This window comes from Botryllus schlosseri, chromosome 3, assembly GCF_051294905.1.
Source record: "Botryllus schlosseri isolate E-star chromosome 3, Bs_hap1, whole genome shotgun sequence".
In the NCBI taxonomy this organism is placed as follows: domain Eukaryota; kingdom Metazoa; phylum Chordata; class Ascidiacea; order Stolidobranchia; family Styelidae; genus Botryllus; species Botryllus schlosseri.
In genome coordinates this window covers 13,863,558-13,880,654 of record NC_137238.1, presented here as the reverse complement: position 1 = coordinate 13,880,654, position 17,097 = coordinate 13,863,558, and the positions used below count along the sequence as shown (strand labels likewise).

Sequence of the window (17,097 nt, the reverse complement as noted above, 5' to 3'; positions counted from 1 at the left end):
ATCTAATGAAATTAGCGGTATAAATATAAAAATACGTCCTCCCCTATCGTAACTTGTAGCCTGTGAAAAACATACACCGCAAAATATCCTCAACACCCTCAACAAAACATAGTTGCGACAAATATCATATTATGGACGTATTGACTCGGCGTAATGCTACCGTGAGAAAAATGCTGTTTGACCCCCTCGACCTAGCCTTGAATTTACCGTTGAAAAATTTCACCAGAAGAAGCTGTGGTCGTGTGTCGCAATCAATGTCAGCCACGCTCGATCAATCTGTTGTTTCGACAAAACTTGTGCGTATACGCCGGAGATGAGTATTGATTAGGATTTAGAAAAAAACAACATATTTGTGAAATTTTTCTGGATTAGGTTGAATTAGGTTTTGAGATTGATTTACTATATCGTACGGGCAACTACTACCGAGCCCCGTCGTGACGATATCGGATTAATCAGTCGTCGAACGACAAGTTTGGCTAACCGTTTATACTCCTAGTTTATTCTTGAAAGCTCTATAGATTACTGGTTAGCTGTATTGTTGTGGGCGACTGAAAACAGTTAGTTGTCGCTATTGTACGATTTACACTTTGTGTTATACATTTTTTGTTACCACCACGAACTAGGAGATCAATCACGACGACGGGCAACTACTCCCAATTGGCGGAATACTGTTTGATTCATTTGTATATTCAGCTTTAGCACCACAAGAAGTATATTAGAAGTTTATGATTGAATACAATCTTATCCATCAAACAACAAACAAATAACATCCATTCAAAAGTCACTTGACAAAATTGATGAGCCCTCGTATATTAATCGATGTAGTCAACTGGTTTGTGTTGTCTAATTTACTTTCTGCCCCCGCTTCACTGCTCCACACCAGGTGTAAACCCGAGTAAACATATTTATTGCGGCGTATAGCACGCAGTGGGGGCCCTATGGATCACGTTTCAACACTGCATTGGTGGGCACCCAAAAAGCCTTCATAGGCGGTCATGTGACGTTGAAGGAATAACGAAATGGCACGTTAGCGCCTGTGTTTTCACAGATCATCGGCTTACCTATGAGTAAAAAGCGACATTTATCGTAGGTGCGGTAAACGATCGGTTACGGTCCGGGCTGAGATGTGACAAACGCGTATTGTGTTGAACGCATCGAATTTGTCCCCCCTGTCTATTTATGACCACACTCGATGATAACAAAAATTCTAAGGCATGAAAGAACGTACGAACGAATATCGACGCTAACAAGAAAACGATCAGTCAATGTTCAACTTGGTAGTGACTTTCCGCTTTAGTAAGTTTACCAAAGCCACGAGGTCGTGTAAATAGGACAGGCGTCAATTTCTATATTCTACACATGACCGAGTGATCGCTATTACGACGTTTGAAATTGGCACTACAAACAGTGAGATAGACTGATGCTAACAGAGGTCTTGGAGGGTCAAGAACCACGACTGAGCAGATTGGGAGTATCCGACTATATTGATCAGTCCGGGGCGTCTCTAATCTGTATTGTCTAACCGCAGAGTCGTAATATAGACAACGTGGTAATACTGTATACTTCAGGGGTAGGCAAAAGTATATCTGTTCGACAGCAGATCGACGCAAATCGCAAAATTAATATACGATCGACACGAACATGGTATACCATTTTACACACAGCGGATTGATTACGCAGGTGGTGATCAGGTGTTGATCGATTTTTAATGAGGTCGGGTCACAGGATAAAGTGGTTTGAGATTTAAATTGAATTTGCTTCACTGAAATACACAAAACAATACCACGTTTTAGGTATGTTGTGGACTTGGGTTGAGTAATGGTGTAAAAAGACGCTAGTGATTCGAGTACCCGGTACTAGTGCTATATATCCAAGTCGTTGTAACTTACTCCTCAATCGTTTCAGGTGAAATTACTTACTCTTTACACGTTTGACTTTAAAAGCAGAAAGTAATTTTGTGATGGGTTTACCTCACTTTTACAAAGTTATAAATCAGACCTACACCAAAATCCTACATTTGAATAACAGGATTATGCGAAAACAACAAGATAGACCCTACCCGCTTCTCGTAGGTCCCTATTTCGCGTTATTCACGGTCTTTTTGGGTATTTTAAGCTAAAACGGAAGATAAATTCACAAAAAGGAGTACATTTATGTGAGGATATTTTCCGGGAAAAGGAGGACGTACGCCAACCCCATTAGTTTGAGGATCGATGGGGACATCAAATATATCGCATTGCCGTCACCCTTTACAGCCAGACTGTTTAGAGTCAAGTGTACCTGTTTGATGCTGGTGTGATCAGACTAGATGACCTTCACGGTCTTATCGATCAATCCTATCTAATACCGAATACTATGCAAGCATATTTTCTGTACCACCATCACTGCCATGTGTTATGTATTTTGGTTGGATGAAAATAAAGACTCTCTCTCTCTCTCTCTATGGTCGTTACGCTGTGATGAACAAACTTAAAGAATTAGTTTACAGTTGTCTGGATCAGATACCTTCGAATAGCAATTCAACTGTTCTGTTGGATTGAGAGACATAACGTACTGAGAGGAAAATAATATTGTGTAGACTGGAGAATAATGAAGATGCTCTCAGAAGACTTCAATATCGGTTTATACGCAATCATATGCTCATGTATGCGAAGCTAGTATTGCTTTTACATCGCAAATCAAAAAAAAAAGGATTCTGATATCGAGAAAGTATGCCAAGATCTGAAAGAAGCTCTACACCTTGTTCTGGACGATTAGGTAATGTGCTTGCCCGTTATTACTTCAAATAAACTGAACATGTGTATTTGTGTAAAATGTGTTATAAAAGTCAGTCTACGGAAGTGAATAGACAAGTATCGCAGCTGATTTGCGCACATCACACCGAAATTACAAGCATTCGTACGACAAGTGAGCCCGTCAGTGAACCCTGTTTTCGATTGTGGTATGTGTGCGTGGAAAAATACAGTACAATTACCAGGGTTATATCACACCTCAAAATTCGTTCGTGTCTAAACCTGCCCCATGGGTCAATCGAGGCGACTCACACAGATATTCCTAGTTTATCCTTGAGGACTGTATTACTGGTTAGTATTTTTATGGATGATTGACAACCGCTAGCTGTCGCTATTGCACCATTTACGTGTTATACAAGGGGGCGGGCAACTTCTTTAGTCGGCGGGCCGGAGAAAATTAGGTACTTGGCGGGGCGAATTGCTGAATCGATACATTATTCGCCCACTGATGCCCATATACGAGGGATAAATCGTATTTAATCAATGTATTTTAACGACCGCAATGTCACTACAAAGCCATATCTCGCCGATAATGACGAGGACAATGTGGGTTTGAGAACAGCCTTATTATACAGGCACCGCCGTGTTTCCTTCTCTCTAGTCAATGAACACACCGTTCAACCCATAAATAAGATTTACAAATCACTGGATTGCTTCGAAACTACCTTTGGCTCGACAGTTTTATGGGGACCTACTCTTTATCATTAGGATAGAAAAGCGATTTCACGATACCGACATTTCTTTTAAACTACTTCTACTTGAGTACTTCAAAGCTATATTTTGTGCTTTCATTTGAAGCAAATGTAGCATGTGTTGTAAAGCGCTCCAGCTATCTCGATAACCTCGCCAGAATGCGTAGTCTCGTCTGGATCTGCAGTACCTAGTACGTTGTGTATACACAGAGAGGGATTGCAGTGGCGACTTGCTTCAGTCGAGTAACGGACGATGTCGATTTCACACGCATTCCAAAGTACATCTTGTGAGAATGATGTACCACCACCCGGCTACGGCCCCGTATCCACGTAATAGCCTGCACAATACCATCATAGCGTCATTTTTTTCGATTTGGCTACCTAAATACCCGACTTTCGTAATCTAGGCCTACATTTTGCGTTACTCGTGGTGTTTTTTGGCTATGTTAAGCTAACAAGGGGGACAAATTGACAGAAAGAGAGTACATTTGGTCGAAGGGGAGAACATATCTGGAAAATGGAGGACATATGCTCCCCTAAATGAGGCCGTATGGTAACCCTATTAAAGTAGGAGGGTCGATGGGGACATCAAATATATCGCACTGTGTTGCTGTCAACCCGAAAACGCGAGTTTTGTCAAGTCGTAGATTGATGACTGGCAGCGATTGTGTCACGGTCGATTGATCACAGCTGATTCACGTACACCACACCGCATCGAAATTACAAGCATTCCAACGACGAGTGATGAGAACCAGTCAGTGTGATCACCGTTCCCGTCGAAAAAAATAGGCAATTCTCTCTAATACCCTGCCGCCGACGGATGTATTGCTAACGTATTTCCAGACTCTTTGGACATGGATTATCATCCCCTGTTAGTGATCACCATGCTACAATACTAACAAAAACAACCATGCCAAAGGAATCGTACGTGATAATCGTGTGAACGTGGTGGAATACCTCCTAATAATAATATGAATGAAATCTACATGGCTATATCCCGTCGGGGTTGTTGACCGGTAAAGTTATTGTCATCGTTGTGTGATTTTTAACAATATACTCCTTGAGGTGCCAAATCTGATCGCACTAATAACACCTGTACAGACGAATCAAACAGAATTCCGCCAAAGGGGCGATACCAAGTCTCCTTGTACGTAAATTATTATACAACGACACCCATATTACAGCAGAACAATCTTGTCTGGACGGAGGAGGTGACGAAACATCTCCGGACCCGGCGCAGATTTCATCAGTTTTCAGCGAAGCCAGACTGGATGCAGCCAAATGGCCTTGAGAGTCGGATTTATGCTGTATTTTGCCCGTACAACATGTGGAAATAACAGGACTTTACGTGCTAGCCGGATTTTTTGGACTTTGATTTGGCAACCAGAGTCGGGGTGGAGTCAGATTTCGAAATCTCTCGCTCATCTTTACACCTCACCGAAAGCAGGCTAGATCGCATCACGTATGATCTGACACAATTCATCCCCCATTATTGCACCACCGCAACCGAGCGTGTTTCAACAAAATAAGGTCGGTCCACCCCGATAAAGCGAGCTATCCCAGATTCGTCACTGTACAATTGAATCTTACATTGTACTCGCAGTTACCGAGTTCGAACGGGAAATGCGAGGCTCAAAGGGGTGACACAGCAATTCTCTGACGGGGACACTCCCCCCGAATCAATATATCCGTAGTATGATGCCGCAAATATGCTTGGTGGTGTTGGCATAACATGTGTTGAGGATATATGATGCCGCAAATATGCTTGGAGGTGTTGGCATAACAGGTGTTGTGGATGTTTTACGGGACACGCGGACACAAGTGATTGTCTGCAGCGAAATTAGTCGCCCTCGAACGTCAACTGCGTGGTGAGCTCGTGATCGATATGTGTATGTTACAGACGGGCAAAGCATTCGTTCACCAACAGATCGATTCAAGTTGTGCAATGTGCATCATGTACACTGTACAGCATACAAAATTAATATGATCTACCACAATTCATCCCCATTATTGCACCACCGAGCGCGTTTCAGCCAAATAAGGTCAGCCCACCCCGATGAAACGAGCTACCCCGATTCGTCACTTGAATCTGACATCGTACTCGCAGTTACCGAGCGGAAAATGCAAGGCCCGAAGGCGTGACACAGCAATTCTCTGACGGTAACACTCTGCCGAGTCAATATATCCGTAGTATGATGCTACAAATATACTTGGAGGTGTTGGCATAACACGTGTTGAGGATATGTTACGATACACGCGAACACAACTGATTGTCTGCAGCGAAATGAGTCGCCCTCGAACGAAAAGTGCGTGGTGAGCTCGTGATCGATATGTGTATGTTACAGACGGGCAAAGCATTAGCTCGCCAACAGATCGATTCAAGTTGTATATCATGTACAGCATACAAAATTAATATCCCGTGGTAAATTGAATATCATTTGCAGACACCGGGATGATTACGCTTGACCAACCATGAAGCAGTAAAAAGAACCCATCATAAATACATTGTTTTGCCCGGGACTGTCTGTCCTTATGAATACGCTAGAACGAGGTATAGGTATGGAACAGACACATTTGTTGCTTGCACCGATTACTAGGTACGTAATACCGGGGGGTTAACATGTTGATGCGAGCAAAATTGAGAATCAGCTATTTGCTCAATTACTTATTGTATTTATAATGTTAATTTATTTAAGTTAATCTATGTCGGGTCGCCTAATACACATTTCTACTACGACATTCATTCTCATTCTCGATATGACTCGAAATGGTATACATATTTATAATCGTAACAGATCGTTTCTCGTTACTGTCTGGGTCGATAACAAAGCAAAAAAGGGTTCAAGCACAACAGTACACAAGACACAAACCACAAGCGTCACTTTACATAGCCGAACGTATGGACACCTAAAACACGCACCAGGATCTCATGGATCAGAAGAAACTATACTGACGTCACGGCCGGTAATTATGACCCACCGTACACGAAATTGAATCAACCGCGGGACGACAAGTCAACCAGCTTGACGCTCTATTGTTCCCGAGCCACGAAATTGGACCACGGGATGACAGGTCAGGGCCGGCAACTATGGTCAAGCCTCGTCGTACACGACCGAAGTCAGCACCGGCAATTATTCCCATCCCCCACCGTACATGAAATCGAGTCAACCACGGGACGACAAGTCAGCCAGGGGGTTTGACGGGGAATTATTCCCAAGACACGTCACGAAATTGGACCACAAAACGATAGGTCAGGACGATATGTCGTCAGGCAACTATTACCAAGCCCCGTCGCGTATGACCGGAGTCAGCTGTAATTTCATGTCCTTGACCAGAGGTCGAGCGAGGTTGTTACGAGTCCAGTATGACACAGGCCGTGGACGTCGCTTTGCCTAGCCGAGCGTATCGTCGGCGTGCATACCATTGAAATTAAAAGCCGATCCATTGTTATTCGAGGGAAAATATAATAAATATCAAATACACAAGTCTCGTGTCCTGAGGCGAGGTAGAATCAGGAGTGGAAAAGTACAAGTAGAAGTACTCCAGTCTCATGTCTGAGTACAAAGGTCAATAAGTACAAGTAGAATGACTCAAGTCTCATGTCTGTGTACAAAGGTCAATCCAGATTCTTTGTTCGTTTTCTCTCTATCGTTAATTATTCCCCCTTTTTTATTGCCGCACACAGGGTCATAAAAGTATTGCTGCAAAATTGAGAATGAGTTAATTCTTTAATTAATTAATATATTGATAATCTTTGTTTGTTTAAGTAAATAGGGTGCATGCGCGAGTTCCGCCCATTTACTATACTACTGTCGTCTACTGTGGTCATTTACACCAGGCCGGTATTCTTCATTTTTATTCTACGTAACTGCCGACTTGTAGCATGGTCATTTGGCCAACTTCTAGGCTTTTTGTAAGACACCGCTTACGCGGATGAGATAACGAGGAGGAGCCTAAACCACCAACACTTAGATAGGAATTCTGGAGTCGATCTCGGTCGGACTCGAACACTCGAGCCCGCAACCCGTTGGTGTTGCAGCTGTGGATTATACCACTACGCTATCTCGCCACCCTACATCAGCGGTGTTATTACACTCAACTTAAGTCGCAGGCCAATCAGTGAAATTATCCAAAAATATGATGAAATGTGTTCGATAAGACATGCGTTCAATTTCATTTACTCCACATATTGCTTCGCGTGCCGCATAAAATCGTTTCCGGCCCTGTAGCCGTTTTCTCGACACCCCTAAACCTTCTGTAATATATCCTACATACACTAGTATTTCTTCAGCTGGCATGGTATACAGTGCTACGAAGCCTCGAAATGGCGAAACTTCGAAGTTCAGGAGGTCACTTTCATATCGCTCACCGCCATTAGAAACCCTCAGGTTTGCCTTATGTTCGCGGGCTGGATCTATATGTTAGGGAACCATCAATCACAGACGGATTACCAATAAATGAGAATAGTATATTTGTTGAAGCGAAACTATAGTGAAACGAAACATAAGATAAAGAGTGTAATATTTATAGTCAAATGGATGATTTTACATAAATCTTGAAATACTCCAATCGGTCACTATGATCGACTGCTGCTGGCAATAAACTGGCTCACCTATTTTTCCGTCAGCAAGTATGCATCATATAATCGTTATTTAGTCTTATCATTTGCCGAATTAAGATTATAGATCGGGCTCAGTTTCTATATACATTAGGGCTGTTCAAAAATAACTTTTTTTTCCGGATTCCAGCCATTCAGTGATTAAATCGTCAGGTTACCTTAAAAAACGCTGCGCACCAAATTTGGTTCAATTCTAACAAGTATAGGGATCCGCGGATCCAATTAAAATTTTTAATTTATACAGGAAAATTGAAAAAAAAAATTTTTCAAATTTTTCTGTCAACCCCATGAAATTGTTGAGCTGTCTTCAGAGACGATGCAAATAAAATTTGACCCAATTCGGACTAGTAGAAGTGGAGTTATTGGAGTTTTTCGTTGATAATTCTCCAATTATCCTTGATTGGTGGATAATCCGAGAATTATCAACGAAAAACTCAAATAACTCCGTTTCTACTGGTTGGAATTGACTCAAATTTCATTTGCATGGTCTTTGAAGACATCTCAACATTTTCATGGGGTTGAGAGAAAAATTTGAAATTTTTTTTTTTAATTTTACGTATTAAATTAAAAATTTTAATTGGCTCTGCGGACGCTTAGACATGTTCGAATTGAACCAAATTTGGTGTGCAGCCTTTGTTGTGGCAACCTGACAATTTAATCAGTGAATGGCTGGAATCAGGAAAAAAAGTTATTTTTGAACAGCCCTAATATACATACATCTATATATAGCTCGTGTTCTCTGGCTACCCTGCTTCACGGGTAAACGAGGTTAGTATTTTCTGTTCAATATCACATTGACGTCAATAAAGAATGAGAGAATTTATTCAGTCATAGCAAATAAAGGATAACAAACAAGAAATAAATTAGCAATTTATCGAGGATTGAGCACGTGAACTACGGGCATCGGGCGTGCCGGATCGAAAAATGACAACACCACCGAACATTATGGGTAACATGTTAACGAAATAGATCGACTGCAAAATTTGTGGAGTAGTGAACTGAAAAATATTCAATAATGTCGATGAAAATAAAACAAAACAAGGACAGTATATATTTTTATAAGACACTGTTGCCCTCTGAATAAAAGACACATATTCCAAATAAAGACTTATGTATGGTCTATACATGAAGCATTTTTCGTCGATTAGAAATTATTATTTGCGTGATAGGCGGGTTATAAAAATATGTCGTGCCTACGATCATATTTCAAGCTACATGTGCTGAAGGCAAATCGCGATATACACAGGCGCCAGTAATCCTAGGATACATTCATATCAGCTCAGCGTACATAGACAAAATATAACTGTATGTCTAGATAGAATATAGACACTTTTCCATCAGGGATTTGTTAAATCGTGAGCTCGAGATTGCTTATAGGTTCGTACAGCTTCCAATAGCAATTGGTAAATCTCGATCTTCACTTGCTCTAGCAGAATCGGGTCCGTGATCTTGTCCAGTTCCTTGGCTACGATGATGCCGATCAAGCGGTTAGTTCGCCTGTGCTCTGCGAAGATATTTTCAATTGTATGGCGAAAACACGATTGCAAAATCGACATCACATCACACACCCCGTGCTCTTAAAACCGCCCGAATATCGGACGAGCCAGTGTCGCGAGCTTTTCTCTTCCGATCTCCCCTGCTAACTTCCTCCCGTGCTACAATGTAGAGTCCTATTCAAAGTCCACCGACAACAGATACAATATTAGCAATTGAAAGTATTAGGCTACTTACGAGTTGATGGCTGCTGAGATGGCGGGGAAAGAACAGAGTCATCGGCATCGCTGCAGGATTCCTCGCTGGAGCAATCGGAATCGCTGGAAATACAATTATTATTACTACTGTCTGTCGTGTATTCGGGTGTGCTATGGATTGGCGTGAGACTGAAACTATTAGATATATTCAATATTTTACGTTATTATGCAACCGATCGAAATATTCCCGCGCTTTATGTGTTATTGTTTCTACACTGTAAAAATTATTCTTGTAAAATTACAGGAAAAAATATGGTATATTCGATTATTAGTTTACAGTATTTTTCTTGTAATTCGTTACAAGCTGACAAGCTAAATCTAGTAAACTCAGTACAAGATATATCTTGTAACTCTCTTTTTCTCTCTCTTATTATACCCAAATCTTGCACCTGAACTGGCAGAAAGACCCAATGCATTCGGCGGCCATGATTGTTCACAAAACTATATAGCGAAAAGGCTCATTTATTTAAAGCCGATTAACAGCAGCAGATCAGCAGGAAATATAGAGCAGGCTCAAGCACAGTATATGAAAATCAACAGCAGCATGTATAAAAAGAAATTGTGCAGCAGACCAAGCATACTCCACAGGAGTGCAGCTTGAATGGCTTGACAAGCACTGATGTAGTTCCTAAAGTATCATTAGGTCCAGTACAAACCTATTTTCTACATTACAACGTCAGAATTGTCAAGTAATGAAGTATGCTGAAAATATAATCACTTGAGGCCAAATCTACTTCAGCACTCCCAAAAAAGCAAAACTATTTACACTTACCATTGTATATCAATGATCAAATTAATTTAAAAACTGCAAATCAATTTGTTTCACACATTGAAGCGACCGCAGACGGCATATGCAGCCCTTTGATTTTTGCAATGCAGATGGACAAGAAATGTAGAGTCTTATCCACACCACGCGCGAACTGGATATTGAATACCCAATGTATTGACAGAATGAGAGCTAAAGCATGTGTGACATCTACTACGTCATTTATCACTAGCCCGTCGAAGTGCACCATCCAATTGGTTTGTCGAGTGTCAAGATGTATAACTGGGTGCGGTGATTCTGGATTATCCTGAAAAAAGAGGGCACACAACTGTATACTGAAAGGCAAAGAGAGTATGAACTTATATAGCCAATAATACTATCAGAGTAATAATGGCTGATGTATTAGGTCAAAATTATGACTATGACAGCACTTATACCAGGGGTACCTTTTCATCCAAAGGGACACAAGAGATTTAGGAACCATTGAGTGGGCCACTTGAATGTTAATGACCTTTCTTAAGTCGTCCGATAGGAGCCAACCGAATTAGGTAACATTAAAAATAAGACTTACGTTTTACATTATGTCATGAGAACTCTGTGGGCATTCATGTCGTGATCGCGCTAGGTGGGAAATTTTTTCAAAAACAATGAATGAATTCGATAAATAAATATGTTACTTGCAAATATTGAGGGTTGCCTTTGTATACCACTGGGTTAATTTTGCAAGGACATGATTATTCGGCGTTTAGATATAGCAATATCGAAGGTTTCGGTGAACATCCCTCCGTCCTATTGTGCAAAGTTTCATCGTCGACGATCTCGCTGCGAGCACACAAGCGAAGTCGCATGTTGGACGACACAACGTTATCTCCTAATTGCGAATATATAGTTGGACTCAATTCTGTAAGTGACGCGTATTTATAATTTTCAGGAGGGCTCCAATACTAAATGCAAAAAATCGAGTGACAATAAATCATGCGAAGTGCCAAGAAAAATATCAAGTCGAATAAATCTGCTGCGAGATATTCTACTTAATGGTCATATACGAAAATCTGCGATAAATGTGGCTGGCCCCTAAATACGCCAATGCGTCGGAACTGATTTTTTAGTCATCATCAAATTTCGCGGTCAGACCAATCAAATTTTGGCAGACCTTGCTATTTTACCCGATGTTTCGAGAATTACCTCGAGGGCCATACACAACCATCTCGCAAGCCACAGGTTAGCCGACACCGACTTATACTGACATATCTAGCTGTGAGCCTATTATCAGCGCAGTAAAGTATATTTTATAGCAATGCAATGTCGACATGTACTTGGTACAAACCTTGTTTAGAACCAAGAATTTGTCATAGGATTCGTTGAACATTGAAGGTATACCGAGCATCCAATTGAGTTCTGCAGAATATGAAAAAAAAAACAAATTCATATTTTGAGTTGTCCAATAATTTGTATATTCAAAGCATTGTACCTATCACATCTACAATGTTGGCTGACAAGCGATCCCACTTGATTCTTCTTGCATGCTTGGAGAATTTATTTTCTTTGATCTTGTCCAGAATATCTAGACCATTGTTAATCAGCTTCATTTCTTCCGATAGCTGAAACATTATCAGTTACCGTTAAATAGAAATCAAACCAATGATATTGCTTCTTACCTAATATGAATTTCTGATAAGGGGATACTCCACAAGAATGTCAGCAGTTGGCATGTTCCCGTCTTCTATATCTAACCGACGCCTTTTGAAAGTGGCTTTCATTGCTTTCATAAGCTTTGCCTTGGCTGGGTTAGATGAACTTGATTTTGACAATATGATTGACTTATGTTCGGCGAAGCTTTCCTCATTGTTCGAGGATTCTCGGACCTGAAATTTTCAATTAATATATGAATCAGCGGTTCCCGACTGACAAGCCACGAAAATAGTAATTTCCTACTTCGTTAGCAGGAAGACCAGAACTTCGGGGTTTCTTGCATCGAGGGCTGCTCGTGTCGGATTCTTCAGTATGGAGCCGTCTCCGTGGACCAGGTCTTCCATAATTTATTCTATTTGCGATGAGAACCGGATCGTCTGCATTTTTTTTACTTTCCGACGTTCCTTAAAAATTTTGTGATCGAGTTTCTTTTTCCAAGCGTGCTAAAATGTTACGGATTTTAGATAGTGTAGCACAGGGGTGGGCGAACTTTTGAGCTCGCGGGCCGCATTCAACATCTGAATTCATTCGCGGGCCGTCATATCACAAAACGCACCCATGATGCTAAAAAACCTAACGGGTAGTTTGATGGCATGGAAGGTTACGACTGTGGATGAGAGATTTTAAAATATGTAATCGAGACTAAATACAGAGCAATAACTATGAATGGGATGCAAATCGCGCGAAGCGGGGAAATTTTTTTCAGTCGAGCTCAGCTTCGCGCCCCCATTCAGATGCCCACCAGTTTGAGAACCACTGTCTTAGAATTATCGTGGTGAAATATACTAAGAAAAATTTAATCAAGTCCCTGCATTAATTTGATTTTTTTGTACGCATTTTATCAATATTTAAAAAAAGTTTCTTTAGACTCTCGCGGGCCGCACAGAACGGCGTAGTTTGCCCATCCCTGGTGTAGCACTACCATACTTCAAGCTTCAAAACTCACCCATGCAGGAAGATAATGATCTTCATCTGCCAAGCTTGATCTCAGAACTGTATATTCTTGCACTAGAGCTGTACATACCAGTGTTCTTGTATACGGTGGCACGTCAAGTCTGAATGAAAAGTGGACGAAAGTTACATAGTCAAGAAGCTGAATGCACCAAAATTGGTATCGGGTCATCTCCAGTATTTTCATTCAGTATATCCTGAGTACAGAGGACTATGGTTGTCACAAAGCGTTAGTCTGTGAATAAGGACGTAATAGAACCGACCTGATGCTGTGCATGGCCCAAAATTATACCCTTTGTGACCCATCCCACACGTTGAAAAACGCTGCACTAGAATATAGATCACTTCAACAGCCAATACATACCCAAAGTGTTTCGTTAGATCTTGGAACAGATGGTCCACAATTGCTTTTCTTAATCTTGGCCTCAAGTCGCTTTTTGACTCCAGTTTTTCCACCTCGTTGTGCAGATAAGCAGGAAGGCACACCTTATACTTGCCGTCAGACCATCTTTGAGGAATTTTAGTACATTCTTCAGCATCCATCAATGGCGTATCAGTTATAGGTGTAGAGGGCTCCAGATCATTCATGAATGATGAAGCATCAACGCCTTGTTCTTAATTTCGCAGACCACTGCACATATCTCCTGCAATCAAAATATCACTTATGAGACAAAATTCTGGTTCCCAAAGGAAGCGCAAGCTACAAACAAGGCGACTGGGTGGGGGGTGGGGGATAAATGTTAAAATAATTGATATTAATAAATTCAAATGAAAAATCTAAATATTGATTGACTTCTCCATTCTCAAAGTATTCGGCTGTAAGATAACGTTGCGCAACACGACTACATTTAAACGCCGGAACTAGAAAGCTATACTTAGCTGTCAGTGTTTATATTCTTGATTATAGCTTTCTTATAGTATAGCTTTCTAGTTCCGGCGTTAAAATGTAGTCGTGACGGTGTATATCAGTGTTCCCAAATACATTCTTACACAATGTGTAAGTGACATTCCCAATTACAAATTCAAAACAACGCCATAGCTGTCAGTGTTCATATTCTTGATTATACTATGGCGTGGTTTGTAATTTGAATTTGTAATTGTGAATGTCACTTACATTCTAGTCTTCACATCCCAGGTGTTGCAACCAGACTAATAAAATTTTAGGTAGGCCTTGCAAGTTTACAATCTGGGCAATCCATTTTTGATAATATTAATTTCGAAAATAACCTCGCGGGCCACTCAAAACCTTCTTGCGGGCTACATGTGGCCCACGGGCCACGGGTTGGCCGTTGGCCGGTCCTGCAGTAGGTGACATAAAACTTACTATTTGTCTGCTCTTCAGTCAATGATACATCCACATTACTGGTGCAATTTGAATTACGAACACCAGCACCAAGCAAATCTGTCACTTTCGAAGGCTCTGCAAGGCAAAAATATCAAGTAACGAAGCATGTATATTATAGTAATTGTATAACCATGAGACTAAATTACCTGATTTTTTTTTCACTCAATTTCAAAATATCGCCACTGCGTAGTTCCACTTCAGAATCAAATTCAGCGCAGCCAAAATCTTTGTCATGGTACTCAATGTTGGCATTGTCAGCGGGAACTTCAGGAAATTTATGTAATACAGCAGTTTTCACTTCTAATACTCTAAACACTTTTGAACGGTCACCATAGGTCACCTTCAACTTTAACTGTGCTTCAGCGTTAGCCATAGCAATCAAGACTATTTCAATAACCTGAAATACATCAAATCACAAATATTGATCAGTTATATACGCCGCGACGTAACCTCATCAGGTTAATGTCATTGATTACACACATCTGCTGCTGTTCATGATACATCAAGTCTGTAGGACGAAAAACACGAACGCCATCTTCTTTAACAGAGTAACTATGAAAGTGTTTGATAAACTGAATAGAATTTATCAATTTAGTACAAAAGAAGCACTCGGCATTGACAAACAATATATACTCAATTCTACAAAGTGTTAGTTCATCAGCAGTTTTCTCAATGGCTGGATCCGCCATTCGCGTTCGCGCCGAGATGGGCGGATATAATATTGTAAAATCCAAATCCTGTTACGAATTCGAGATTGAAATCCAAGTCCAAATCAATAAAAGGTAGGCATCTGATCCGAATAACACGTTGAAGTGTAAAGTTATGTGACATTTCAAGTTCATTTCTACATATATTGATCGTAAAATTAATCTAAATTCGATATCCATTGTTCTTGAATCAGATAAAAATTATTAATTGCGATTATTTGAAATCGAAATCCAAATCCTTCCTCGTATTGATCTCGCGCCTTTTTGATAAACCGCTCAACCAAAACCGGCGAATTTATTTTGTGCAAACAGGGTGAATTGGGAGTTTATATTGAAATATAATGACCAAAAGGATGATAATGAAAAATAGTAACATTGGAATCGCATCGTATTTTGTGTCTTGTCCATTTTCCTATTGCCGGATATGATGTCTGGGTGTTTTTGAACAACGTTTCAACTCACATGTCTTAGGGGCTTGTCAGGGGTGTGTTCGAACTGCGTTAACACTCGGACATCATGTCTGAGGCGTGACTGGGGTAAGATCGGACTGCGTTGTCTATCGAATATCATGGTAGGGATGTGTTCGGACTGCGTTATGACACTCGAGCATCATGTCTGGGACACATTTAGGGCATGTCTGGGGTGTGTTCGGCCTGTATATTGACACTCGGATATCATGTCTGAGGCTTGTCTGGAGATAGGTTCGGACCACGTTGTTAATCACACATCATGTCAGGGGGTATTTGTAGCGCGGTGGACACTCGAACATCATGTCTGGGACATGTCCGCGCATGTCGACGGGGTGGGGGGGCGGTGTTCGAGCTTCGTTGACACTCGGACATCATGACTGATGCATGTTTGAAACAGGTTCGGACTGCGTTGTCTATCGAACATCATGTTTGGGGTGTGTTTGGACTGCGTTTTTACATTTGAGCATCTTGTCTGGGTCATGTCTAGGGCATGTCTGGGGTGTGTTGGGCCTGTATTGACACTCGGACATCATGTCTGAGGCATGTCTGGAGATAGGTTCGGACTGCGTTGTCAATCGAACATCATGTCAGGGGTGTGTTCGAACTGTTGTTGACACTCGAACATCATGTCTGGGACATGTCTGGGGTGTGTTCGAAATGCGTTGACAGTAAGACATCATGTCTGAGGCATGTCTGGAGTAAGTTCGAACTGCGTTTTCGATCGCACATCATGTCTGGGACATGTCTGGGGCATGTCGGGGGGCGTGTGCGAACTGTGTTGACACTCGGACATCGTGTCTGGGCATGTCTGTGGTGTGTTATGGTGTCTGGGGTGTGTTATCGTGTCTGTGACGAATCTTGAGTGAGTACAGACTGCTATTTTTGTTCATTCTTCTTGCAGAAAATATAAACAATTTACAAGCACAATTACAAGCACCGACGTATGACAGCTTGTTATATGCTTGCATTTGGCATTTACAAGCTCCATCGAGCTTGTATCAAGCATTTATTAGCTCGTTACAAGATATTTTACAAGAATTATTTTTACAGTGTACAACTCGCAAAGGGCTAATCGAGCTGAACTATGCATGCCAAAGCATAGGAACTTCAACCAAAGCAAAAATATTTGTAAATTCGACTCTTTTTTTTCTGTTCCAAAACATTCAATTCGAGTCAGTTTATTGCTAAAAATTTCATCATTTCAATACAGCACAAGACTGCGATACAATGAAAGTTAGGAAGGTGTCGAAACGACTTGGAGTAATCTCCGAAATCAGGCACCCACCTGGCCTAGGCCATGTAAAAAAGGAGGC

At 41.1% G+C, this 17,097-nt stretch overlaps 1 protein-coding gene across 4 annotated transcripts; it reads right to left on the bottom strand.

Annotated features, from left to right (window-relative positions):
• Nucleotides 1-10,421: 10,421 nt before the first annotated feature.
• On the bottom strand, nt 10,422-15,962 carry LOC145435820 (uncharacterized). 4 transcript variants are annotated; one of them, XM_080313085.1, is made up of 9 exons: nt 14,754-15,962; nt 14,587-14,682; nt 13,627-13,906; nt 13,258-13,366; nt 12,555-12,754; nt 12,278-12,484; nt 12,091-12,220; nt 11,947-12,017; nt 10,422-10,926 (listed from the first exon to the last, which is right to left on the bottom strand). In XM_080313085.1, exons 7-9 carry the CDS (start codon nt 12,206-12,208, stop codon nt 10,666-10,668), a joined length of 450 nt encoding a protein of 149 aa, XP_080169211.1. In that variant the 5' UTR covers nt 12,209-12,220; nt 12,278-12,484; nt 12,555-12,754; nt 13,258-13,366; nt 13,627-13,906; nt 14,587-14,682; nt 14,754-15,962; the 3' UTR covers nt 10,422-10,665. The 4 variants fall into 4 exon arrangements, with proteins under 4 accessions (XP_080169211.1, XP_080169212.1, XP_080169213.1 ...); XM_080313086.1 differs by having other exon boundaries at nt 14,587-15,962; XM_080313087.1 differs by having other exon boundaries at nt 13,258-13,906.
• Nucleotides 15,963-17,097: the final 1,135 nt, after the last annotated feature.

Bases quoted from the DNA above. Each gene is read 5' to 3' on its own strand.
- LOC145435820 (XM_080313086.1), bottom strand. From the start codon at position 12,208: ATGAAGCTGATTAACAATGGTCTAGATATTCTGGACAAGATCAAAGAA. The intron at 12,018-12,090 runs GTACAATGCTTT...CATATTCTGCAG, and splicing joins CAACATTGTAGATGTGATAG to AACTCAATTGGATGCTCGGT. The intron at 10,927-11,946 runs GTTTGTACCAAG...CTCTTTTTTCAG, and splicing joins AATTCTTGGTTCTAAACAAG to GATAATCCAGAATCACCGCA.